We start from the raw sequence: 26,197 nt of genomic DNA on the forward strand, positions 1-26,197 counted from the left end.
GCTCATTCTCAATTCCGATGAATAAGATCGGCCTTGCTTCTTGCTCCGTGCGTCTTGAGGAGAATTCGGCCAGGCCAACTCAAGTGGCGTTTACCCCGACCATGTTTGGGGCACCACAATCAATATAAATGTAGGGCCGTTAACTGCGTTGTGGCTCTCTTGACCACCAGATCATCAGGCCGAGTACGGACACATTCTGGGTATTTTGCGGGGGCTTAGGCCTGCATTCGACAGAGTTCCAATGACGGAATGGTGCGTGACAGGGCCGAGTCAAAGCGTTGTGGACAAGACCCATACACATACTGTACAGTACGACAGGGTCAAAGATAAGAAGCCACACGGCTCGACTGAGTTTGATTTGAACCGAAACATGGAGTGACCAGATCTTCTGTGCGGTACACGAAAGTTCTTCGAAGACAATCGTCTGCCGGCGGCCGTTAGAATCATCGGCCAAGGAGTCACCCCCTTTTGCCTACACTTCACTAGCGTTCAGTGACCTCACGCTGAAGTCTTGTCAAATGCAGAACATATGGGACTCTGAGTCTATGGCTTGAACTTTCGCCCCCACGCCTGAAATGGGCCGTTCTTTTGGCGCTCGGCTGGCTCTAGACTACCTCATCTTCCTATTGGTATTTAGGACGACCTCAATTGTAAGTCTTCAAGTCAAAGCAAGTCGTCTTTTTGACATGACATGCCTCGCGAAATGTGCCTAAACTACAGTGGTTCAACGTATCGAGAAGAGTCTGACCGACCAAGGACCTTACATTACAAAAGGGTCCGTGTGAGTGTCGGTATGAGTGTCGGTGTGAATGGGAGCATGATAGTGGTGATAATAATGGTGGTGATAGTGGTGGTGAACATATACAGTATTTGACGATTCTGGACGTTCGCGCAGTTCTTGGAAGGGTCGCTGTCCAAGTTCTTCGTACGCGACGACACTCCAAGGGTCGGATGGCTGAGAGTTGTTTTGAGATGGACTGCAGCTGGCCTCGATGTCTGGCAATGGCAAAGGCAAAGGCATGTCTGCAAGAGGTTCGGACGTGGAAGCCATGTACGTATTCATTGGCGTTGGGAGTGTCGTACCAGATCCGGACAGAGCTCCGTCAAAACAGCCACCAGTATGTGCAGAGCTTGGTGCAGAGTCGGTAACCACAGAAAAGTTGTCCGAGCGTTCCGGCCAAGTCATGTCGTCGTCGTACGAAAAATCCACAGGGGTCTCGAAAAGGTCTGGCGGCACATGTTCCAGGCTATAGAGGTACGATTCTGACCCCGGTCCGTACTGCGTCCCGTCTGCCAGGGAATCAAGGCTGGAAGCAGGGACACTGGTCGACAAGGATGGTCTGGGCTTGGCTGCGTCTGCCCGGGCGGGAGAATCGCTGGACAAGTCTTCTGTGTAGGTGTCTTCACTCGGTGGTGAGCCTCTGTTGAGCCGTTGTAACCGACGCCACCGGTTTCGGCAAGTCAACGGAGGCCTGCCAGGAAGGCCGTTGGAAATCGCAGCCCATCGGTGACCATACATGCTGACGTGTCGGACTAGATAGCTGTCCTCTTCTGCGGTCCAGCTGGATAACCTGTCCTTCACACTGGGGGCGAGGACGTCGATGTAGCGCTTCGAGACTTGGTCGTCTTTCCTCCCCTCAAGCAGTGCAGCTGGGAAGATCGTCAGTTGAGGCGCCAGCGTTGGGTGTTGAAGACTCTCACCGATTGCTTTCCAAGAGGGGCCCAATCGCTCATAGGCATCGAGAATGATTTTGTCTTCTTCCTCCGTCCACCCGCCCTTGCGGATGGAAGGATCCAACGAATGGAACCAGCGCTTCCTGCAGTCTTCCCAGCATATAAGCTACTCGACCTTCCTGGAAACAGGTTACAGTGCCTAGATACCTTTGTTTGTGCGACCTGGAAAGTGTTTGGAGATTTCGGCCCATTTGCTGTCCGATGATCGGCCCCTTCGACAACCATAGACCGCGATGAGTCGTTTGAGCTGCTCATCTTCCGCCTTGGTCCACCACCGTCTTTCTTGTTGTGGCAGACTCATGATACATATCTTTGAGACTTGATCAGTCGTGATCTTGGGGGGGGTAATTGGAGGCTGGAAAATGACATCGAGCGCCACAGGAACGGGATGGGATTGGGGTGGAGGTTGGGGTTGGGGTTCGCTTCTCCGTCGCCGACATTTGCCGTTGCGTTCAGCTATGACCATGATCGTTATCATTAATTACCATTAATTATTACCAGGTATCGTTATCGCGCATATCTGGACGGTCTGCCTTGTGATTGGGCTTTGGACGCCGGATGATGGATATGACTCGGCCCAGACTGTGATTGGCCGGGGCGAATTGAACGTCGGTTACACAGATGCTTCCACTTTGGGCTATCTGTACGTCTTTGATAAGATCAAATGCCAGATCATTATGGTGTAACGTACGGAGTACTGGGTATCATGTCTTCAGCCCGGCGACTGTCGGGGCGATCAGGTTGGTGGTAAGCTAGATTTGGAGGCTAAACAGCGTGTGGTCTGTCCCCCTGAACTACTATGTACATAGTCCATGAGGCATTTCGTAGCAGGAAGGAAAGTGATGGTTAAAGAAAGGTTTTCTCATTTCATCGTCTACCGTCTCCTTGACAAAGCTGTTCATAAGTCAACCCTACATCGGGAAACCGCCCATTCCATGCCTCAGGGTACACATTCACGTCCGGCTGCTGTTCTGTCCCAGGTTAGGCGGAGTCTGTTGAGAGTGCTCCGAAATCTCGGAAAGAATGACTGTCAGCTCAGCCCCATAGCCACCTAGCGAAGCGTTCTATTTTCGTCCTGGGTTCAGCCTCCACATAGCCATCATCCATATCAGTATCGGTGCGGCCAGCATGAAGAGGGACGTCGGCAAGGCGAATCATGCCCGGCCTCTTGAACAACTTGTAGCCTAGATAGGTGACCAGGAAGAGACCCAGGGAGAAATAAGCAAAGATGAAGTCTGCGATTGACCAGTTCCCATCCGTAAAGACAGCGAAGCCGTTCGTAATGTAGATGGTCAAATAGCAAATGAGTGACACGATCGAATAGTAGTACTGGTGTCGACGGAACCATGGCCGCTGCTCATCGGGAATTCCCTGAGCCGTTTGAGCACGTCTGAACCGGATGTATGTGACGTGGAAGACGCAATATATCAGAAGATTGCCAGATCCCACAATGTTGGTCAGCCAAGTGAAAACCGTCAGCGAGCTTTTCGACGCCGACATGAAAGAGATCCATGTGACAATCCAGACGGCCACCACACATACTGTCGGGACGCCTCGCCAGGTGAATCGAAAGAATCGGGGAGTTTTGCCGTCCACTGCCAACGCATACAAAGATCGAGTTGCAGCATAGAAGAGCTCGAGCGAGCAGGACCATGCCGATGTGAGGAGCATAGCGTTGATAATATGCGGAAGGACGGGGATTTCGAGGCGCGTGATGCCGATCACGAAGGGTGAAGCCCCGGCGCCGGGCTTGCTGGAGCCGAGACTCGGGTCGTTGGACGGGACCAGGATTCCCACCGCGAGGACACCTAGGATATAGAAAAGGGACAGTCGATAGATGACTCTTTTGAAGACCGACGGCAGCACACGCCGGGGGGCTCGAGCCTCGCCTGCGGTCAAAGCGATGTAGTCCGGCCCACCAAAGGCGAAGGCTGCTTGGACAAAGACCGACCAGAACCCTAGGAAATGACCTTGATACATACATGTCAGTACTATGTAACCCCCGTTCGAGATCCAGGCTTCAATGAATCACACAGAGGTAAGCTTACCCCAATTTCCAGAGGCGATGTACTGGTTGAATGGACCGGGGTCTTTCCAATAACGGAAACCAAACGCATCATGTTGAGGATTGCCTCCAACCATGAGGATGACTAAAAGAAGTGCACAGTGAGCAGACACATCTCACGCGACCGGGGCTGAGCCTTGCACCTACAGGTCATGACGAGTAGACCCATGATGAGGAAAACCTTGAAAATGGAAAAGTAAAACTCTCCCTCTCCATAGATTCGGACACCAAAGACGTTGAGGGCGACCAAAGATGCCGATACGATGGCCACGTAGACGGCTAGTTGAAGCACAATGTCAGCGTAAGCACTTGCACTCCACTCCCCCGGTCCCCAGCCGCGTACGACTGGACCTGGTACGTTAACCGTTAACATAGTAGGTCTCCCCCACGCACCGTTATTGACTGAAAGAGTCCAAAAGTTGAAGATGGCAGCGACTGCGGCCACCTCCCCCGCGGCAGATAACGCACTAGTGATGGTATAGAGCCATCCAAGAGCAAATCCCCAGGCGTCGTCAAGGTATGCATGTACGAACACGACAAATGAGCCATCAATTGGCAGCCAGATGACCATTTCGCCCACAGCATTGAAGGTCGACCACACGAGCATGGCATAGGTGGAATAGCCCAGAAGCAGGCCCAGGGGCCCTGCCCTTGCTAGAGCCGATCCGGACCCGACAAACAATCCAGTCCCGATGGCTCCAGAGAAAGCCATGAGTTGGATATGGCGAGGCTTCAAGTGGCGGAGAGTATGCTTGGTCCCGGCTATTCGCGCCATGTGTGCACCGATTTCGCCGTCGACCGGTGCCATGTCGCCTTGGTCGATTGTCTGGACTCTATCAAAGACATCTTGCTGCTTTTCCGACCCGGAGGGCATGACGCACTCTGTTTTTGTTGTCTCGGCCATCGTAGCGGAGCTAGAATAAACTTCAACTTGGGTTGTTTTTGTCAAGCACTCGAAACCGCGGCATGTCTCCTGGAATTTATAACACTTCCACCATACCCCTATACAAAGGAGGGACCGGCAAGATATCTACGGAGTACTAGCGTCCGGAGCACACAAAGAAGTGCTTATCGCACACAGGCACTAACTTTGACTCGGCTCAAAATGGGGGGCGACTGTCGACCGAGCGGAGCGGAGCGATGATGATGCCCGGCATCGCTGAACTGGTATGTACAACACAGGGTTTCCAAATACTTCTTCACGTCTTCGCGTCGAGTGCTGCGTGTAGTGCACTTCTCTAAGCATTCCCTTCCCTTCCTATACCAACAGCAGCAGAAGAACCGGTCGGCAGGATGGCCGGACGCCCAGAGTCTTTAGACTCCAACGTCTATTGTATAGCTGATCTCATTGAGTTCTGCAACAAGAAAGTGTCTCGAACAACGAGCGAGTACATCGCAGGGGGTGCAATGGACATGATCACGTAAAGGAGCTTTGGGCGCGAAAGTTTTTGGAGGTCGTCAGAGCTGATCGACCTTACAGAGTGGCGGAGAATTGCGCCTCATTCGATCGATATCGGTTGGTTCCTCGAGTTATGAAAGACGTTCGACACGTCGACCCATCATCAAAGTGCTGGGGAGTCGAGGTCGGTGAACTGCCCCTGCCTCTGCCTCTGCTTCGATGAGACGTGACGTTGGATCTTTCTGACCAGAGCCAGACCTCCATGCCTCTTGGTTTCTCCCCCACAGGTCTGCATGGCGTTGCCCACCCTCATCGGGAGCTGGGGGTTTCGAGAGCTGCTGCCAAAGTCGGAGTTCCCATGTGTCTATCCAGCTGGGCAAATTCGTCCATAGAGGACGTCGTCACGCAGGGAGATGGGTCGGGGATACCTTATGCAATGCAACTGAGTGTTGTTGAAGACCCTGATGCCAATCTTTATACTATTCGGAAAGCCGAGGGTATGAGCAAAACAGTCGGTCCATTGTTGACGGTCCGGCAGATGACTGACTGTCACAGCCGCTGGAGCCAAAGCATTATGGATCACATGTGATCTGCCCATCCTGGGAAGAAGACTGAACGAATACAAGAACCAATTCAGCATCCCCGAAGGCCTGACCGTGCCCAATCTGCCTCCGGATGTCGATTTCCGTGCTTCGTCCCAAGATTCTCGAATGGGCTACGGTAAGCAAGACCAGTCGATGTGCTCCACCGCGCTGTAGTCTCCGTGCTGATGTGGTGTACTACGTACACCTACTAGATCGAGGCATGACATGGGAAAAGGTGAACTGGTTCAAGAGCCATACAAGAATGCAAGTCTGGCTCAAAGGAAGTGAGTTGGCTGTGGACCTCCCCACGGTGGTATTGCGCTGATTGTATACTACGTACATAGTCATGCACCCAGAAGACGCACTGTTAGCGATCGACGCCGGTGCCGATGGGATCATCGTATCAAACCATGGCGGTCGTCAGCTCGACGGGATTCCGTCCACGTTGGAAGCTCTGCCTGGAGTGGTGAGAGCGGTCAATGGACGAGTGCCTGTCCATTTCGATGGAGGCATCCGTCGTGGCACTGACATTTTCAAAGCCCTTGCGCTCGGTGCAGACTTCTGCTTTGTTGGCAGGATAGCCCTTTGGGGACTAGGTGTGAGTGCCCCTATTCCCTGTGCCCGTCCCCCTTCCAGTCTCCTGCCAAGTAGGATCTGTAACTTACCATTCCAAGTATAACGGGGAGGACGGGGTCCGGTTGGCGTTACAACTTCTCTACGACGAGTTTCTGGCCACGATGACCATGGTCGGCGTCAATTCAGTCGAGGAGATCGGACCTCAGCATGTGGCTAGGGTCTTGTCGGACGGGTCTTTGATCAGTTTGGCCGACAAGTCACGACCGGTTTCCAAGTTATAGCTAGAGCATTGTACGTTTCAAACTTGGGCACTAACATAAGCATTCCCAGCCTGAGCCTTGCCCTTTAACCAGAAGGCTGGTATAGGTATAGGCACACCTATATATTATAGTCTGGGCTTTTAGCCCCCATACCCCTTTGATAGACAACATGGAACATTTCGACCTTTGACAGCACCATGTAACTGGATCAGTTGTCTAGGCTGGAGCTTCTGAGCGGATTAGACAAGGAACAGGAGAACAGGAACCACAACATGCCATCATTGTTTGCCACTTGACTCTCACAGGATTAAAAAGTGAACGCGATCAACCTGAATACAACCTAACTTTATTGATTCTATTCTATATACCAGCGACACAACACCAAGAAAAACAAACCAATACTACATACATACATAGTAATGTAGTCCGAATATGCCCATTGGAATCGTCGATGAAAGGCCATTTGGACACATTTAGCATAACTAGTAGAAGTCTCCCGAGTCTTCATAGGCGCGTTGCACCTCGAGCCCAATCTGGACTCGAGTCTTGTGCACAAAGCTGAGAAGATCTCACTTCACATGTGCCTGGCCTGATCACCCAGGACTCCCAGGCGTGCTTGTTTTATAATTTCGGACAGCATGACTCTCCCTCGCCACCGCTCGCGGCGTGTTTCGGTCCAGCATCGCGACCAACGCCATCAGCACCGACTTGCAATGTGGGGTCGTATCTACAGGAAACACAGACAAGTCAGCTCAATTCTGCAACCAGATTCCCAGACCCAATCCAGCAGGCGAAACTTACGCAGTACTCTTGTTGAATCCCTGGTTGGAAGGAGGAACGTCCATGGTCGGGTTGTAGTTGAAGAAGCTATAAGGCTTCAGGGCAACGCGGACTGACTCGGCGGCTAAAGACAGTCAGAATGGAACGGAACGGAATGCAAGGCACGGGAATGTCAATTTCCCCAAAGGAAAAAAAGACAGAAAAACAAGTCACAGTCACATACGCATGATGGGGAAGTCTTCCGGGCGTGGATTGTGGGTAAAAGTGTAGGTGTGCCACAGAACAATGTCCTCGTTCTCGACATTATCGTTCCGCGCCACCCAGTTTCGGATCCCGTCACTGCCGTCGCCTTGGTTGGTGTAGTCGCCGGCCGGGAAAAGTTCTCGGTCCTTGTACTTTGTGACCCAGATGGGAGCTTCGGCGAAATGCGATCGACGGTAGTGCCAGGAGTTTCCATCCGCAAGAAGGGCCTAAGATATTCATGAATGTCAGCAATAGTCCGGTTCAAGTTGCTGTCTGTCTCTTGTTGTCTGTCTCTGCCATCAAGGGATTACTCACCTGTGAATTGATGGGGATCAGTTTGTAGCCCACGGGGGACAAAGAGACCGGGTTGATCTTGTTGGGATTGAAGATCTTGAAAATTCGAGCTTTAGAAGGATCTGTCTGCTGTGAACTTGACCGGGTGACCTTGGTCTCTTCCGTTATGTAACCTGTTCCATAAGGGTTGAGAACACGATCCCGGGGCATAGGAACACTGTCAACAAAGGAGACTGTGTTGTTGGTGTAGCTGTCGATTGCAGGATCGATGCGAAGATTGAAGATGTGTTGATGGTATGGAGCCAACACACCGTTGCCGACTCGAGTGGCGAAGGGGACTTTGTCGGTGTTCTCAGGGTCAATCGGGGTGGTCGACAAGATTCCAGTCGCGCCTTGATGGGAAAGTCAGCCATCCATGGTCATCCGCGCTGTGAGTCCTAATATCAAGATGGGAGGGAGCTCACGGGTCTCAAATTCGATCTCTCCCGACTGGTCCAGAATGTAGTAGAAAATGTACTCATAGTTGGCCACTGGGGCAGCATGTCAGTCAGTTTCAGGTCTTCGTCGGTCTTCATCTTATCAGAGGCGAATGCTGCATACCGGTGATGATTGTCTGCAGCTGCAACTGCCTCTTCCTCACCACCGAAGCCTTACCAGTTCGGTGGTTGGTATGTTTCCATTGGATTCCCGCGTCGACTTCGTGTCTGTTGACTGGTCAATCGTCGCTAGGTAAAAGAAGCAAGAGGCGCGAGGGTCACATACATGCAGACACAGTTCTTCTTCTCAACCACCTCGCCCCGGGCATTGATGACGTGGCCTGAGAGGTATGCAATCAATCCCAGACAATCGCAGCCGACTGTAATGACATGTCAACACTTCTTGTATCATATCAGTGGCAGTGGCAGTGGGAGTGGGAGTGGGAGTGGGAGGCGGAGGCGGAGGCGGAGGATCATACGAGAAAGGTCATTCGCTGTCACACCAGCTCCGACATTGCCCAAATCGAAGGCTCCTTTGCGGTGAAGCGGGTCCCGTGGGTCGCCATACGGTACAAACATCTCGGAAAGAGAAATCCTGAAGAGGACCGGTCGGCCGTCAAAGGTGACATCGTGCAGAATCATTCCCTCTCGCCAATTGAACCCTTGAGAGTAGAGTCAGACATCAGACATCAACACTGCAGGCCATGAATGCATCAAGAGGCTTGGAGGTAACTTACCAACTCGGAAGCGCCACTTCTCCCACTCCACCAAGTTTCCCGTCAGTTTGAAACTGGCTCCCTCGGGCTGAGTTACAATGAGTGGGCGTAGGCTTGTCCGGGCAGGTTTGCTCTGCAATGTGTGGTCATATTCGGGTTCTTCGGGACTTCCAATCTATGCGCGCGAAAAAAAAAATCAAAAATCAGCGTCGTCGTTTTCCTCGCCCTCGGCTTCAACATCAAGAGTCCACGCACCTTTCGAGCCCCGGTGTGCTTGGTGGTGATGGCTTCTGCTCCCAGAGGCAAGTGGCAGATTTTGATGACTCTCATCTCGATGAGGTCGACAATAGCCATGAAGTCAAGAGGGAAGGCATAGTGGTTGGAATCGGGGGAATTGTTTTTGGGGCTTTGGAATTGGTCAGTTGGGAACTGGAATGTTTATGGTGACCCCCGAAAACATGAGCAGAGCCGAGTTTCAACCCCAGACGTACTTTCGCTTGTAGAAGAATATCTGCGTCAGTCGACGCTGCTCGTACTCGTCGTCTTTTCCATAGTCCCAAGGGTCAAGGACGACCACATTGTCGCCGATTTGGAGTCTTTCCAGCTCCTTTTTGACCCCTTGGTCGGCCAGTGCCACCTGTGCGGCTTCGTTAAGCTCGATCCGGTCCACAGGGGCGTGTTGAGTCCGCGGCAACTCCGCATGATGGATGATCTCGCCGGCCGTGATGTCCACAATGCACTCAAAAAGCCGGGGGTTCTTCTTGATATAGTACATCCTTAACGGGTCAGCCGAGAAACGATGCCATTGCCGGGGTGGTTCGGGAAAAGACTGACATGAATATCCATCTGTTCGGAGCGCTGACCGGTCGACCAGCATGTTCAGCCTCAAGGAACTTCACCATCTCCTTTTTCGGCGGCTCCTCGAGCCCGGCAACTTTGAAGTGCAGCTCCACGCCGGGCAGACTTTCCCTCACAATATGGACGGCATACTCAAGCTCTTCCGCCGTGGCAGGATCAAGCGGGTGAAGCGGGGTTGACACCATGGTTTCAGATCTGAGATACTCTGAAGAGATGGAATACCGGAAGATGGGTGGTCAGTGACGATGAGACGCTCGACTGCGGCAGCTATATAATCCGGCGAGCTGCTGGGCTGAGTAGAAGCGGATACGACGGGCTGAGTACCGGTGGAGATGGCCACAAGCATGGTCAACGCAATTGAACTGAGCATTTCTGGTTCTGGCAAATCGACACTCTTCGGCATCTGCACAGATATGGATTTTTACCTGACGCTGGCCGAATAATAATCAGCACAGGTATGGCTTCGTACCTGACGCTGGCCGAATAATAATGAATCTTTCCGAATTCGAGGCCGTCATCTTTCGAGACGAAGCCCTGCGACATGTAAACCTGGCGCAGGCACACAATCCGAGGAAAAGTGCCTATGAGATTCTCCATCTGACTTGGTCACCTCGGCAGCAAGCTCGGTAACATACAGTACTATCCTGGCTCGTCCCACTGGCATTCCGGACCACGTCTCGGTGAGTTGGGGGAAATCTTCAGAAGGCTATCTTCCTGCCAATCTCAGGACGCGAATTCTCCCCCACAACTTCTGACTCGGCCCAGATCCTGATAGCCGTTGACTCGGCCCAGGCGGATCCACCGCCACATCAGGCTCCCGCCTCCTGAGCCCCACCAATTGGAGACCCGGTACGAGGGAAGAGATAAGACACAGTAGCAAGGACGAAAATTAGCACAATTGCTTGACAACTCTACAAGAACTACCTGGGGGCTGGCGGCTGGCGGCTAATAGCCTAAAGCCCGATCAACCCGATTCACGACGGATATACCTCGTGTGAGACGGTCCAGGTTGTACGCCAAGATCTTGAGGACTCTCTCGTTATAGTGGTTGGAGTTGCCACTGCAATGTGGTGTGATGAGAACGTTAGGAGCTTTCCACAGTGGATGATCTTCCGGTAACGGCTCCGGGTCGGTCACGTCGAGTGCCGCTCCTCTGATCTTACCCTGTTTCAGAGCTTCGATCAAGCTGTTCGTATCGATAATACCGCCTCTTCCTGCATTGCTGATAAAAGCCTTCCTTTTGCTAAGGATGTTGAATTGCTCACTCGACAGCATACCGGATGTGCTAGACGTCAGGGGCAAGGTAATCACCAAGAGATCAAGATCTGATCCCAGGAACTCGTTGAGCTGTTCGATGCCATGGTACCATTTGGACGGGAAAACTCCGTCGGGATCTCCCAGTCCAGGTTCGGTGAATGAATCGTCCTTCCTGGAGTCTGGCGTGGGACGCTCATGCAGCGTGAACGCGTGAATGGACATGCCGAGAGCCTTGCCCACTCGAGCCACTTGACGGCCAATGCAGCCGTATCCCAGAATCCCTCTGGTATGACGCGCATGATTAGGTTCAAAATCCAGAGACGGGGAGTTGTGGTGGCGGCGGAAGGTCAAGCTTACATCCGCAGACCGACTGCATCCTCGGTGTCCTCGTCTGACTCCGGGTCGACCCAATTGCCCAATTTCTGGTTATCGTAGTGCTCCGGAACTGTGATCTAGACATGAGAGTTGTTCATGACCAAGACTGCGGCTGGGGTGTGCCTGGCTTACGATGGTGTTGGAAACCAAGGAAGGTGGCAAAGACCCATTCAGCGATTTGAGGTCTGTCAACTGTCCATGAGCAAACACAAACACTTCACAAAGAAAGGGTGTATCCCTACGGGTGGACACCATTGGCGGTGCAGAAAGCTATATCTGTTTGCTCAAAGATCGGTTGTCCGAACAGCTGATTGCAGCCAGCACTGATAAGTTGGACGTAGCGAAGATTGGGTGCTTGCTCCTTGGCTGGAACGAGTTTCCATGTCAACAGGATGGTGACCGACGCCCAGGTTTCGTCGGTTATTTCCTTGGGCACTTCCGTATCGTACATCGCAGTCTGGTGTACAATCACACGTATCCCAGGGCTGATTCGCGACAAACTGCTGATATACTCTTCGGATGGTGCCCAATGAAGCAGCACCAAAAGCACATTCTCGCTGTTACCGCTGTTTCCGCACATCTTCAATCGTCCGAAAATTGAGTATGAGGTCAAGGGGCTAGTGAAAGGTACCAAGTAACGCAAGGAAAATTGATCAGTATTCTGGAGAGGAGAAGGCAGAATTGGGGGTACTTTTATGAATGACTTTGCCAGCCTCGAAGAATCGAACAGAGGCCGGCGAAAACACTCGCCGAGTAGCTGGGCCGAGTCTTGAATTAAATCGCCGGCGCGATAAACGTCATGCGCGGTGACATGGTAGATTATGTGACTCGGGTCCAGATCACCGGTCGTCAGAGAGCGGGTGGGACTGGTGGGACCGGCAGGTTCGAAGACACAACGGGCAAGGTGCGCCGCCGAGGGTATTCAAATGTGATAATGTTAGACATAGAGTCCCAGACCAGCATGGCCCTGGATGGCTGCCAGGTGGGCTACGACAAGCTTGAGCCGTAGAGAATGAGCAGTGAGTTGGCTTTGCCCTAGATCTGTCAAAGGTTCAAAGGTTCCATGTTCGCTATCAAAGGGGTATGGGGGGAGCCCAGACTACATAGGGATGCCTATACCAGCCTTTTGGTTAAAGGGCAAGGCTGGGAATGCCTAATATTAGTGACTGAGTTTGACAAGATCTTCATTCCGGTTCTCTTCATTGCCTCAAGTATGAACATAAATATCAGGAGAATCGGTGGTTCCAGGTGAAAGTCTACATTTACCTGCACCCAACTACCACGTATGAGCAGACAAGGCGGCTAGATCAGATGTCCGTTGGCAACCGCTTTTCTATGCGTTGTCAGCTAAGCCGTTTTGGAGCACCCGTGGTGGCTGTGCTGAGGCAAAGGTGCCACGGTCAGCCTTAATCCAACACCACCACGACCACCACGACCACGACCACCACGACCACGACCACGACCACCACGACCACGACCACCACGACCACCACGACCACCACGACCACCACCACGACCACCACCACGACCGTCGTCGTCCGACATATGCCGCAAAACAGGACACGAATGCTAATTCAACTTTGATACACCACTGCAGCGTTGATCCTGTGCATGGGCCACACTCTACGGGTCGAATACTCGTCGCAATGGGCCAATCCGACAGCACAAAGGACCCCCTGTTGCACTTCCTCCAAGTGCCGCTGGTGTGCAAGTACAATGCCTCCAAGAAGACGACTAGATTCCAGGATATCCCTTCTTATTACGACCTCAATCTGGAGCTGGCATGTCATCCGTTATCGACCAATCTCTGTCCCGATGGAGCAGCAGCTTTTCTTCAAGAGTGGTTGTTCTTCGCCGTGCTGAATGGCATCTGCGAGGTTGTCGACGTCGAATTCGACCCCATGGACTTTGTTGTATCATCTGCAGCGGGACAGGCCGAGAGACTGATTACGGGAAGACACTTCCGAAAGTACGTCTGGTTCTGGGTTGGCGGGCTGGAGCTCGGAACATGCACCATCGAAGGCCGACATCAAGAGCAGCGGGAGGGCGCCACTTTCATCCTCCAGACTCTCGAGCGAGCCTTAGATGCATGGATACAGCTGTGCGATCATGATCATTTATACAACTCATCAACGGTGCTGAACATGGTGTTGCTGTCCATCGTCCAACTTGGGGCCCATCTCAGGACTGTTCTCGGGTCCATTCTCCATGAACCAGGGCTCACGAGCAACGAGTCTTTTCTAAAGGGCTACCCGATTCAGGGACGTGAGGTACTGTTCAAGCCGTTGCTGTTGAAGGCCGGATGGTGTGTAGGTGAGGTGCCGACCCTGCTATCTCGATACCGACCGTATACGCTTCTCTATCTGAGTACGATCAACCGACGACGTGGCCACAAAGACCATTCTCGTTGCTCTACGAAGGGGTGCATCGTCAATCAGCTGGATGGCGACACCTACAACACCGCCCATGCACCCGCCTGCCCAGGGTTGGACTCGTGCAACATGGTTCATGCGCCGATCGAAGAGGTCTGTAGGATTCTCGAAGCCGGAGACATTCCATTGTTGAGCATCTCCGCCGAGCCTCCTTCTTCTCCAGCCCCTCTTCTGGAGGTCAAGCCTTTTGTACTTGGTGGTGACAGTGACACGACTCCCGCCCGCTATGTGGCCATCTCTCATGTCTGGTCCCACGGGATGGGGAATCCAAGGGCGAATGCCTCGTACGCCTGCCAGATACGCCGCATACAGCGAGCAGCCAATGACCTCTATCGCTCTGACAATGGCCCGGTTCCTGGCAATGTACTGTTCTGGATGGATACTCTGTGCGTTCCGTTGGATCCTAAACTGCGCACCCTTGCAATCGTCCGGATGTCGAGGACATATATGCACGCCGACAAGGTGCTGGTGATTGACAACTGGTTGGCGGAAAGCTCCTTCTCTAGCGATGAGCCAAACAGCTTACTCTTCAAAATCGTCCATTCGGATTGGAGCACTCGTCTTTGGACATTTCAAGAGGCCGTGCTGGCCAGGGAACTCACTTTTCAGTTTGCAGACGGCGCATTCACGACCTATCAAATCGAGGATGCTGGTGCTGGACCGTCAAGCTTAGAGGAGCTTTCCGAAGTGCTCGAGGGCATCCCAGAAGACAAGCTGCTCAGTACGAAGTGCACCTTGAACCTGCTCTGCGCATTGGGACAGGTCGACCCGGCCAGTGTGGATCGAAGCGCAGCTGTGAGACGAACAGCGGCATTGCCTCCTCAGAGCGATCCAATCCGGGAGCTAGATCGTCTAACAGCCATCAACACTGAAACAGTACATACTTCGCTATGCAACGTTACTGAGAGATGGTTTCCCGTCCTTGCCAGGGCGGACTGCTTCCCGGGGAACCCTCGGGATCACCTGGTCCGTTTGAACTCTCTCGTTCGTCCGCTCCACTCGGACCCGGTCGGACTTCATGCTTCTGGCGCAGCAGAGCTAATCCGCGGCATGGGGTACGACACCATAGTGAATCGCTCAAAGGATCTTTCAGGGGGCGGCACCGGCACCGGACGGAAGCTCCAGGGTATCGAGAACACACCCAGTGGACTACTCTCGTCAATCGTCAACGGGGCCCGTCATCGTACGACCAGCTGGAAGGAGGATGAGACGATATGTCTGGGAGGAATTACGGGTCTTGATCTAACCCCTATCGCGCAAATTCGAGTTGACTGGGACCGACGGGAAGAACAAGTCCAGCCAGTCTCTGAAGAGCGCATGAAGATGTTCTTATCTGCAATCGGAAACCTCCCGGAGTCTCTTCTTTTCCTACCGTCTCATCGGATGGCCGCATATCCCTGGAGATGGGCCCCCCCGTCTTTCTTGGGGACAGATTACGCCCTTCCCTTTGCCGACCATTACCGGGCTCAGTGCACGAACCAAGGGCTGCTGGTCAATTGTGACACGATCCAGATCGCCTGCACCTCTGACCAGAAACAGCTGGTCCTCGAGGGCACAAAAACGATGGACCTCCGACAACGAATACCAAGAGGATACACGCTTCGCGGACCTGTGGCCCCGAATACCGGGCCTTGGAAGGACGTTCTTTTTCGGTGCCACATCATCGGTCAAGATGAGTCCTGGTCAAAGTTCTTCTCGCAATATGAGGGTGAGCTATATCTCCTCAAACGATCCTACCCACTCCGACGAGCAAAAGACGCGGACGCAGTCCTGGTCAGATTTCTCGCAGTCAAGGAAGATACGCGCTTTGCCCACTTCTTGGCCAAAGTCCAGCTCACTCATCTCACAACACTGGGGCCGGGGCCGGGGCTGCAGTCATGTGTCGATGGCGAGCTGGAACCAACCAAGGTCAAGTGGTGTGTGGGATGACGAGCCCCAGTCGCTCGGAGACCCGACCGAATGCAGCGACAGTGATAGCGACAGCGACAATGGCTGTTCTGAGTCTGAATTCGAGGTACTTCAACATCAGAGCCCCCTACCAAGCTGCGTAAGGTGGAGGAGTTATGATTGTTGCGAACCCCTGGAACCCTGATTGTTTCGATTGCGGGAGTGGGATGGATATTCACCATACCAGTAGCTCGGGAAACAGTGGTTGCTGGAGGCAAACCGTGTCTCTTGTCGCCCTGGAAGCCAAATGCGTTGACCCCTTTTCCCGTGTCCGCGACTCCCCCCGTTCGGCACAGGCCTTGGGCCCGGAGGACGGTGTTCGAGGACAGGACCGACATCTTTCATCCCGGCCACCTGAAGGGAATTTGCGAGTAGTCCGATATCGGACATTCCGGCCCGTTCAGTTCACATATCGGGGACGGGGTCTAGAACCGAGATGTTGTGAGCGCATTTCCTGAATTCTAAATCCTAAATCCTTAACCCCGCCGTTTGTGACGGCCCAGGACCCTTTCTCCCCCGCAGCTCGTCGGACTCGAGGGATGAAGATGATCCGACTACTGTATGAAAGCGACGAGCCCGGAACCCAGGTTCGTCTCGAACACAATATCCGGGGCGAACCCACTCTGACACCAGAAACAGATTCCCACCTCCTTCCACACCGTGGAGTCAGCCACTCAGAAACAGAACCCACGCCCATTGAACGCTGCACAGCGGTTTCGAGAGTTGCTTGCGGACCCCAAGCGAGTCATTGTCGCACCGGGAGTGTACGATGGCATTTCAGCACGGGTTGCGTTGTCTCTGGGATTTGAAGTACAATGTAATGCCACGTCGCCCTCGATGCCGATGCGGGAACATCTCTGTCGGAGTCGGGTTGGGTTGGGTTGGGTCGGGTTTAACTGAGCTGCCTTAGCCGATAGTATCACCCAGGTGGGATAACTTATAAAAAGATTCGAGGCTGAGGCTTGACTGATCGAGCTCAGGAGTGCCACCGAGAGTGCCACTGAGCTTCAGGTCTCGGGTGGACAGCCTGAGGACATCGGACACGCCGACCGCCGAAAGAAGGCTTAGGCCCCAGCCTTCAGCCTGGGGTACGGCTTTCCTCTAGGCTGTCCTGTGTAAGTTAAAGATACGACCACGTCCTACTCTAAGAGTATTTCCTAGTATATCCTACTACATACTCTGAAGTCTGTGTACTGCTGTGTATGTAGTGGCCGTAGCCAACGACATAGAGCCCATTTATATATACAGTATAAGTATAATACTGCCAACTACATAGAACCTATTAATATATACAGTACAAGTATAATACTGAGGCTTAAGGCCCGGCCTTTTTGGCTTCTTCCAATGCGAATGTAGCAATATCGCTATCCGTACCTCTGCGAATACACCGGAGCATGGATACTTGTATTGTACTTGTACCCACAGTATCTTTGTCACCGGAGCATGGATACCTATACTGTACTTGTATCTACAGTATCTTTGACTAGGACCTCTCGAGGGGAGAGGGGACTAAGCTACTATTATAAATGACAACCATCAACATCAACATCAACACTGAACCCTTGGAACGACACGGCCAGATTCCCCGTCGCTTCATTGTCAGGATCCGGCCTTGCGGCATAGATGCCTACCATAACTTCGGCTTCGGCTTCAGCTTCATGTGTCGACGTCGACTCATGCTGGCGGTGATGATGATTGTGATTGTCGAGTTCGAGGTCGAGGAAGACCCATGGCACTTTACGAATCAGGGTGGCCTCGTCGTTGTCATTGATCATCCAGATCATCAATGCGTTCTTCGATCGGGTCATGCGGAGAGTGATTTGAGAAGAAGAAGACGACGACGACGACATCCCGCCGGCGGTACTCGACACCGATATCGGCATCGGCACAAGACTCCAATCGCACCAGCCGTCGCGCGACTTGGTCACGACGCTCACATACGGCTTGCCATCATTGACCTCGATTCCAGCCTTGACCCAGCTGGAAGCCGGGGACGAATATGGATCTAGATCTTGAGTCTGCGCGGTGCCGGTGTTGGTGCATGTGCTGGCATTGGCATTGGCATTCAACGTCGAGACTATATTCGTGGCCGGGTCAGGCACGATGAAAACCAGCCCGCCCTGGTCGAATTGCAGCGACCATCGGGCCCGCACGCCAACTTTGGCAGAGCGGAAGGCCGCCTTAAGGATACGGCGCGAGACGATCGGGGCCGAGAAGACATACCGCACAGGCGGGAGGGGCGATGCGTAGATATCGGTGCCGGGGGCGGCGTCGAGAGTGTAAGTGCCGGGCGCCGAGATGTCTTTTTCATTGGGGACGGCGGAGACGGAGGAGGTGGACGGGGCGATGTTGATGGTGTGCAGGTCCAGGTCCAGGTTCATGTTCGAGTCGTGCATTATAGAAAACCGCAGGTACTACTTGGTATGTATCCGTACAGTAGTGGTATCCAGGACGTAACAACAAGGTTCGAAATTCGAAATATTGAATCGGCGCACAAGTCCAGTCAAGCGAAGCGCGTTGAATACTAATGCCGTGCAGTCGGATCAGGCGATAACAGTCGTTGTCATGACCATTACACACATAAACGCAAACACAAACACTCACTCTTGCTGGATCATGATATACTACTTGGTAGTATTCAAAAAGGCTTAGTCAAGGACTAGGACTTACTTTGAGAGGTCGATGATAGATGATTGATAGAAGATAGATAGACCAGGTCCAGTCCGGTCGGGCTGCACCGCCAATGCGTGCAGTGCAGGCCGCCGCCTCCCATCTACCTCCAACGGCGGCGCCGGCGCCGACGGAGATGGAGATGGAGACCAAGATCAAGGTCAAGCTTGGTCACATTCAGATTCAGATTCAGATTAAAGCATCGCCGTCGAACTTCGGCTTCGGCTTCGGCTTCGGGCGCAACAAGGCGGTTCAGGTTCAGGTTCAGGCAGAATGATATGATCCTGAGGTCCTGATAATTGCGCCCGCGTGCAGTCTAGGGTTTCTACTGTATGTGACATGTTGATAAACAGAGGGAGAGGAGGAGGAGTCGGCGCCGCGGACCAATCAGGACATATCGGCGCGATTGGCCAATCAGCAGAGGCCCGTCTCCTGTCTCCACCAACTGATAGCCTTGTCTGTCCGCCCCGCCGGAGATCTGAGGGCGGAGGGACGGAAGAGGGAAGAGGGAAGAGGGAAGAGAAGAAAGCGTATTATAGATTGCAGACCAAGACTAAGACTACTTAGCTATGCGGCTGTATATGTAGTTGATAGTTGATGTGCAATTCGGGTGCAGTCCAAGAAGCCTAACCCATTTTATTTCCTGCAGGGATTTGGTCAGTGTAATAGTATCTTCAACCAGGCATTACAACATACGGTGGTCAGTACAGTACTGATTGGGGCCACTGGTTCTCTGGATTTCCTTTCAGCCTTCAGCTATCGCACGCATCGCACAGCCATTGCAGTCTCACGATGGTCATCAGCAGCGACGCTGGGGCAAGGGCGACGCCAACCAACATCAACGGCAACGGCAACAGCAACAGCAACAGCAACAGCAACAGCAACAGCAACAGCAACAGCAATGGCTACACGGTCCCCGAGCAGCCTCTATACACACCACGACAGATCCGCATCATCACGATCGGGGCCGGGGCTTCAGGGCTGAACGTAGCGCGCAACGTGAGCAAGCACCTGCAGAACGTCTCGCTGGCCATATACGAGAAGAACGGCGACGTGGGCGGCACGTGGCTGGAAAACCGATATCCCGGATGCGGATGCGACATCCCATCGCACAACTACCAGTACTCGTGGGCGGAGAACCCAGGCTGGACGTCGTACTACTCGGGACAGGGCGAGATCGAGGCGTACCTACAACAAACGGCGACCAAGCACGACCTGAGGCGCTTCATCCGCTTCCGACACCAGGTGGTCGAGGCGCGGTGGGAAGACGCGGCCGGCCTGTGGCGCGTGGTGGTGCAGGACCTGGACACGGGCGCGACGGTGCATGACGCCGCTCATTTCCTCATCAATGCGTCCGGCTACCTCAACAACTGGAAGTGGCCGGCCATCGAGGGCCTGCACAGCTTCCAGGGCGAGCTGATGCATAGTGCGGCGTGGACGTTGGACGACACCGCCGCCCTCCGTGGCAAGCGCGTCGCCGTGATCGGCTGTGGCTCCAGCGGGATCCAGCTGGTGGCTACGATCCAGCCGCTCGTGAGCCATCTGACCACCTTCATCCGCTCGCCGACCTGGGTCACGGCCGGCTTTGGCTCCAAGTACGCCGGGCCGGGCGGCTCCAACTTTGAGTTCTCGGACGAGCAGAAACGCCGCTTCGAGCAAGACCCCCAGGAATACCTGCAGTACCGCAAGGCCGTCGAGCACGAGCTCAATAGCCGGTTTCGCATGCTGCATCGTGACAGCCCGGAGCAGGCGGCGGCGGTTGAGTTTGCCACGCGGGACATGACTGCCAAGTTGAACGGGTGGACAGACACAAACACAGAGACAGAGACAGACACGACGGCCAAGTTGAACGGGGTGAAGACAAAGACAGACACAGACACAAACACAGACACAGACAGAAACACAGACACCAACCCCAACGATACCAATCCCAACCCTAACCCTAACCCTAACCCCAGCAGCAAACACAATCCTACCGCTGAACACAACCACAATCCCCTCGTCGACTTCATCATCCCCAAATTCGCCGTCGGCTGCCGCCGCCCCACCCCCGGCACAGGATACCTGGAAGCGCTGACCCAATCCAACGTACGAGTCGTGACCGGCCCTTCAGCCGAGATCGCCTCCGTCGACGCCACAGGCCTTCGCCTCTCCAGCGGCGAGCACACCCCCGTCGACATGATCATCTGCGCGACGGGCTTCGACCTCTCATTCCGGCCGCGCTTCCCTATCGTCGGCCGTGACTTCCACGACCTGCGCGACCTGTGGGCCGACCGACCGACGGCCTACCTGTCCCTGACGCCCGCCCACATGCCCAACTACTTCACGTTCCTGGGCCCCAACTCGCCCGTCGGCCACGGCAGCGCGATCCCCATCATCGAGCATCTGACCAAATACATGCTGCGCATGATTCACAAGTGTCAGGTCGAGGGGTATAAGTCGTTCACGCCCTCGCCGGCCGCCATCACCGACTTTGTCCGCCACGCCGACGCGTTCATGCCGCGCATGGCTTGGGCCGCTGAATGTCGGAGCTGGTTTAAGAACGGCCGCCAGTCTGGCCCGGTCACTGCCCTGTGGCCTGGTAGTCGGATCCATTGGTTCAAGGCGGTCGATTCTCGCAATATCCGCTTCGAGGACTGGGAGTGGACTAGGCTGGATGATCCAGACCCGGCATCGCCTAGCGGCAAGGAAGTCAACCGCTGGGCTTTCATGGGGAACGGCTTCAGTCGCTTGGAGTGCGAGGGGGGCGATTTGACTTGGTACTTTGATCGTCCGGAGGAGGGCTACGAGTTGCTGGATTATTAGTACTAGTACTAGTCTGACTAGAATATGTAGTCAATAGTCAACAGTCGAAAGTCAACCATACCCTGAAACCAACGTCCTATCATCATGGCTCAATTAGTCGACTAACATGATTGGACCACGACAGTGAATGGAAGTGGCCCTCCATCCCCGGCCTGCACAGCTTTAAAGGACAAATTGTCCATCATGGAACTGACAGTCTAGAATATTCAATACCAGTAGCGAGTGTATGCGAGAAACTGTGGGACCTACGGTCCTTGAATTACTTTAAGTTAAAATAATCCGTAGGGCGTAATTCCTCCCCAAGTCCGCCTACTGAGCAAATTAGGTCTAGTCTTGCTACTCGTACTAAGAGCAATATAGACACTCGATAGAGCAACGCACTCGACAGCGTCAAGGAAAGCATTCAACAGAGTAACACTCCCGGTAGAGCAACGCACTCGACGAGTAACGCACTCTGCAGAGAAACGCCTCGACAGACAGTATATATATATACTACTTCCCTTCGCCCAATAGGATCAAGTATGCCCTATCAGTGTCAGTGTCATGACCATGACCATGACCATGACCATGACATCGGAGGGGAGGAGCAGGAGTGATGATATCCGTACATAGTACTCCATATAAAAAGTATTGACCAAACCAGTTCGCCTTGGTCCAATACGGGATTGACTAGTCTGGGAGACAACAAAACAACGGACCCATCAATCCGTCAATCCGTAAATACTAAATACTGTATACTACATGTATAGTGTATACCAAGGCCAAGGCCAAGGGCTTGAACAACATCCTGTCAAAGGTTGAAGGGTAAAATGTTTCCTTCAAGTTGTTCTCTATCAAAGGGTCGCAGGGGGATCGATCGCATGCTATATAGTAGTATACTTGTAGTATAGTATAACCAGCCTCTCTGTAGTGGTTAAAGGGCAAGGCTCCCATGGGAATGCCTGAGTTTGACACATCCAGGTGCGAAACCGACGCACAGCGAAGTAGAAGTAGAAGTAGAAGGAGAAGGAGATCGTCACGGCCTACAGTAAGGCTGCTTTCGAGGACCCTTAGACCTCCTTACCCTCAGCATGGCCATGGCCCTTCTAGCTGAACACAACACCAATATCCCGGTCAAGCGTCAGTCTGACTTCTAGTACTACAAGAGTCAAGGATTCCTTCTGACAAGAGTCAAGGCTTCCTTCTAACAAGAGCCAAGGCTTCCTTCTAACAAGAGCCAAGGCTTCCTTCTAACAAGAGCCAAGGCTTCCTTCTATACATATCGAGATCTATCTCACAAACATCCCAAATATGTCTTGATGATTGCTTTTGATCCTTCCCCTCCCCGTCAGCCCACTGGTACTCGCAGTGTCTAACCCTAACCCTAACCCTAACCCTACCCTGAGTCAACTCAACTCCGTAGAAACTCCTTGACCGTCTCCCCCCACACAGGCACGCGCTTGTACCGACTAAACCCCGCCGCATTGCCTGAGCCATAGCCGTCGATCGCTCGACACATTTCCTCGGCCAATCCAACCTCCTTGATCTCCCGGATCGGGTAGAGATAGAGATGCACGCTCAGGATCCGGCCTTGGCTCTTGGGCAGGGCAAATAGCGTCTGCAGTTCACACCGCACCCACGTGTCGTCCAGGTCAATCTCCTTCGTCGTCGTCACCTGATCATCCGAGTACAGATGGTACTCACCTCTCTCGCAGAGGCCGGAGTTGGTGGCCACCGCCCAGTTGACTCGATCCACCACTTTCCCGGGCTGCAGGCGCGCAAAGTACCGATCCATCGAATTCTCCAGAACCTGCTTGTAGGACGGCACCGGCGCATGCGCCTCGCGGAGCTTCAGGCCTTTCTTGTCTTGCGGGTCGAACCCAACCGGGTAGCACCACGTGAAAGCCTGGAGAGAGTAGCCGTCTCCGTCAGGGGCCGGGAGCAGCATCAAGAAATCCTCGTCGACGTTGAGCGTAATCAGTCGCAGCGTTTCTTGCACGTCGGAAGGGGCGTCCAGGGGGAGATGCTCGTCCTTGACCAGATTGTGCAACGTGTGCGTCGACCGCGATATCCGGAACATGGTCGGGAATCGGGCGGGCAAGTATTCCGTCACCAAGTAGGTGTACAGTTCGTCCACCATGGCCTGGGCCGAAGGGAGACAGTCCAGCGCTCCGGGATATTTGGTGATGATCTTTTCCCGCTCGGCCATGCGTTCGAGATATTGTTGGTCCATGCGGATAATGGTGTTGATCGTAGTGTTCCTCAAGCCTGTCCAGTCAGTGACTCACACTCACCAGGGGAAACGTCAATCCGCCATCACACATACCCATGGTTAGGTGATACGTGTCGTTAAACTTGTAGATTCGTTCGGGCTTGGTGTTCATCAAGTCCAAGTCGGTGAGCGGTTCTATCACCCCCATACCCCAAGGGCCAGACTGCTGGTGCTTGTTCTCGTCGGCGTCCGTTCGAGTCTTGACCGCACCGGCCTTCTACGTGAGCCGTCAGAAAACTCAAGAGGGACGTGTTCAGCCTCAGTCCTACCTTGCTAGCAAAAGGGCCAAATGATCTCCACACCGATGACAACAAGGCAACAGTAATAACCAACAAGACAAGGAAGGGGCTTTTCTGTTCGTGGATGCCTTCAAGTTGCTGTTGCAGCCAGCTGGCGGCGTTATCCATGGTCGACGTGACAACAAGGCTGTCTTGCATGGTGTCAGTTCAAGGTCGACAACTGGGTTTCTGCGCAACACGAGGCTGTGAGAGGTGAGAGGTGAGAGCCACCTACCTTTCAACTTCTCCAACCCCCTTTGTGGCAAGGCTAGACAAGCCTATCGTCATTCTGCCCGGTGTCGCACGAGTGCTGACCAGCTTGGAAGACATGGGCCCCATGCCTTGATGGATCATAGTCGTCCGGCGCCGAGCTGATAAGTCAAAGACCCACTCACCGAACACTCTCAGGCGGCCGATCGGCGCCAAAGCAGATTCGGCGCCTTGACGACCGTAATCGCTCGGCTCCTTGGTTTGTTGGCTTGAGGAGACTATCTTATGACCGGACGGGAGCTGATATCGGCCCCGCGTACCAAGGATGGTCGCGGCCAAAGAATTAGACGGTTGAATACGCCGTCGATCAAGAGCTACTGGGATATTTCACTTGCACGAGGACCTGTAATGAGCGGATCGCTTGAAACCGCTTCCATCTATCACTGATTGTCTTGACATCCAGGGCATCATGGCACCCATTGCGTTGGCAGATACTCTACCCAAAACACCGGCCGACGTGAAGGCCAAAGCCGCGACTACAGGGTCAGAGAGCGCTCTTAAGGCTGCTCTGTCTGCAGCGCAAGCCCGGTTCGAGGCGGCCAATCCGAAATCCCAGAAACAGCATGAAGTCGCGGTCAAGAGCCTGCCGGGAGGAAACACGCGGTCACTCCTTCACACCTCGCCGTTTCCGCTGAGCATGAAATGCGGCAAAGGGCCATATGTGTTTGACGAAGATGGCCACAAGTGAGCGTCGCAAGACTGATCCCGAAGCCATCATCTGACCGAGATCCAGATATCTTGACTTTGTCGGCGAGTTGACCGCCGGCATCTATGGACATTCGCATCCGGTCATCAGAGAAGCAATCGTGTCTACCTTTGACCACGTCGGCTTGAATCTGGGATCAACTATCGTCCAAGAGGAGCGCCATGCCGCCCTGATCCGCCAACGCTTCAACCTCGAATCGATCCGGTTCACAAACTCCGGCACCGAAGCTACCATGCACGCTCTGGCTGCTGCCCGCAGATTTACCAGTCACCGAAAAGTCGTCGTCTTCAATGGTGGCTATCATGGAGCCGTCTTTTCCTTCGGCTCGGGGGTGGCTCCCAATAACGTCGACCTGGACGATTGGGTCTTGGGAAAGTACAACGACATTACATCTGCGAGAAATGCCATCGAGGGGACCCGGGGGCTGGCTGCCGTCCTCGTCGAAGGGATGCAAGGCGCTGGAGGCTGCATTCCCGCGACCCAAGAGTTCATGCTTGCCGTTCAGGAGTCGGCCAAGAAGGTATAACCGCAATGCAGTGCTGTTTTGATTGTCGCGACGCCCACTGACCACGTCCAGGTCGGAGCAGTGTTCATTCTCGACGAAGTCATGACTTCCCGGCTCGCCCCAGGAGGACTCCAGAGCATTCTAGGCCTAAAGCCCGACATGACCACTTTTGGCAAGTACTTGGGCGGCGGCTTCGCGTTTGGCGCGTTTGGCGGCCGGGCGGACATCATGTCCGTCTACGACCCTCGCAACAAGGATGCCCTGGCGCATTCCGGGACATTCAACAACAACACAATGACCATGCATGCTGGATATGCAGGACTGTCCAAGGTTCTCACCCCGGAGGTCAACGTCGAGTTCAATGCCATGGGAGACGTGTTCCTCGAGAAACTCAAGCGCATCACCAAAGGAACCAAATGCTGTTTCACCGGCCGTGGAGCCGTGTTGGCCGTTCATTTCACACATCAAGGAGCCCAAGACATCCGCTGTGTCGAGGAGGTCGACGAGGACTGGGATTTGAAGGATCTCTTCTGGTTCGAGATGCTGGAAGAGGGATATTGGATCACGAGGAGGGGCTCTATCGCCCTGATCCTGGAGACGCCTCAAGAAGAGCTGGATAGGTTCGTCGATTGTGTTGGAGCATTCTTGGAAAAGCACCGGTCAATCGTAGCGACCTCGGCTTAAGCTTGTGTAGGCATCATCAGGGGGAAAGGTAT

General features: G+C 53.7%; 10 protein-coding genes across 10 annotated transcripts; 4 read left to right on the top strand and 6 right to left on the bottom strand.

Annotated features, from left to right (window-relative positions):
* Positions 1–760: 760 nt before the first annotated feature.
* A1O3_03867 (uncharacterized protein) lies at positions 761–2,035 on the bottom strand (the record flags this gene model as incomplete). Its single annotated transcript, XM_007734002.1, has 3 exons — positions 761–1,650; positions 1,702–1,824; positions 1,882–2,035. 3 exons carry the CDS (start codon positions 2,033–2,035, stop codon positions 761–763), a joined length of 1,167 nt encoding a protein of 388 aa, XP_007732192.1.
* Positions 2,036–2,769: 734 nt separating this feature from the next.
* Positions 2,770–4,673, bottom strand: A1O3_03868 (uncharacterized protein; the record flags this gene model as incomplete). Its single annotated transcript, XM_007734003.1, has 4 exons — positions 2,770–3,704; positions 3,783–3,884; positions 3,947–4,078; positions 4,193–4,673. 4 exons carry the CDS (start codon positions 4,671–4,673, stop codon positions 2,770–2,772), a joined length of 1,650 nt encoding a protein of 549 aa, XP_007732193.1.
* Positions 4,674–5,092: 419 nt separating this feature from the next.
* Positions 5,093–6,639, top strand: A1O3_03869 (glycolate oxidase; the record flags this gene model as incomplete). Its single annotated transcript, XM_007734004.1, has 7 exons — positions 5,093–5,220; positions 5,280–5,376; positions 5,449–5,695; positions 5,754–5,918; positions 5,995–6,066; positions 6,127–6,380; positions 6,457–6,639. 7 exons carry the CDS (start codon positions 5,093–5,095, stop codon positions 6,637–6,639), a joined length of 1,146 nt encoding a protein of 381 aa, XP_007732194.1.
* Positions 6,640–7,239: 600 nt separating this feature from the next.
* A1O3_03870 (primary-amine oxidase) lies at positions 7,240–10,170 on the bottom strand (the record flags this gene model as incomplete). The annotated part of the gene is made up of 12 exons (XM_007734005.1): positions 7,240–7,345; positions 7,420–7,522; positions 7,622–7,868; positions 7,957–8,327; positions 8,400–8,465; positions 8,536–8,639; positions 8,698–8,791; positions 8,891–9,073; positions 9,149–9,286; positions 9,379–9,533; positions 9,619–9,903; positions 9,962–10,170. 12 exons carry the CDS (start codon positions 10,168–10,170, stop codon positions 7,240–7,242), a joined length of 2,061 nt encoding a protein of 686 aa, XP_007732195.1.
* Positions 10,171–10,930: 760 nt separating this feature from the next.
* On the bottom strand, positions 10,931–12,197 carry A1O3_03871 (D-3-phosphoglycerate dehydrogenase; the record flags this gene model as incomplete). Its single annotated transcript, XM_007734006.1, has 4 exons — positions 10,931–11,525; positions 11,600–11,687; positions 11,750–11,802; positions 11,860–12,197. 4 exons carry the CDS (start codon positions 12,195–12,197, stop codon positions 10,931–10,933), a joined length of 1,074 nt encoding a protein of 357 aa, XP_007732196.1.
* Positions 12,198–13,263: 1,066 nt separating this feature from the next.
* On the top strand, positions 13,264–15,978 carry A1O3_03872 (uncharacterized protein; the record flags this gene model as incomplete). The annotated part of the gene is made up of 1 exon (XM_007734007.1): positions 13,264–15,978. One exon carries the CDS (start codon positions 13,264–13,266, stop codon positions 15,976–15,978), a length of 2,715 nt encoding a protein of 904 aa, XP_007732197.1.
* Positions 15,979–17,516: 1,538 nt separating this feature from the next.
* On the bottom strand, positions 17,517–18,377 carry A1O3_03873 (uncharacterized protein; the record flags this gene model as incomplete). Its single annotated transcript, XM_007734008.1, has 1 exon — positions 17,517–18,377. One exon carries the CDS (start codon positions 18,375–18,377, stop codon positions 17,517–17,519), a length of 861 nt encoding a protein of 286 aa, XP_007732198.1.
* A 1,081-nt stretch (positions 18,378–19,458) lies between these two features.
* A1O3_03874 (uncharacterized protein) lies at positions 19,459–21,471 on the top strand (the record flags this gene model as incomplete). Its single annotated transcript, XM_007734009.1, has 1 exon — positions 19,459–21,471. One exon carries the CDS (start codon positions 19,459–19,461, stop codon positions 21,469–21,471), a length of 2,013 nt encoding a protein of 670 aa, XP_007732199.1.
* A 1,390-nt stretch (positions 21,472–22,861) lies between these two features.
* A1O3_03875 (uncharacterized protein) lies at positions 22,862–24,129 on the bottom strand (the record flags this gene model as incomplete). Its single annotated transcript, XM_007734010.1, has 3 exons — positions 22,862–23,718; positions 23,777–23,939; positions 23,992–24,129. 3 exons carry the CDS (start codon positions 24,127–24,129, stop codon positions 22,862–22,864), a joined length of 1,158 nt encoding a protein of 385 aa, XP_007732200.1.
* Positions 24,130–24,679: 550 nt separating this feature from the next.
* Positions 24,680–26,165, top strand: A1O3_03876 (glutamate-1-semialdehyde 2,1-aminomutase; the record flags this gene model as incomplete). The annotated part of the gene is made up of 3 exons (XM_007734011.1): positions 24,680–24,954; positions 25,004–25,496; positions 25,554–26,165. 3 exons carry the CDS (start codon positions 24,680–24,682, stop codon positions 26,163–26,165), a joined length of 1,380 nt encoding a protein of 459 aa, XP_007732201.1.
* Between the last annotated feature and the right edge of the window lie 32 nt (positions 26,166–26,197).

The sequence above is a fragment of the Capronia epimyces genome (genome assembly GCF_000585565.1).
Source record: "Capronia epimyces CBS 606.96 chromosome Unknown aczIQ-supercont1.3, whole genome shotgun sequence".
NCBI classification, from domain to species: domain Eukaryota; kingdom Fungi; phylum Ascomycota; class Eurotiomycetes; order Chaetothyriales; family Herpotrichiellaceae; genus Capronia; species Capronia epimyces.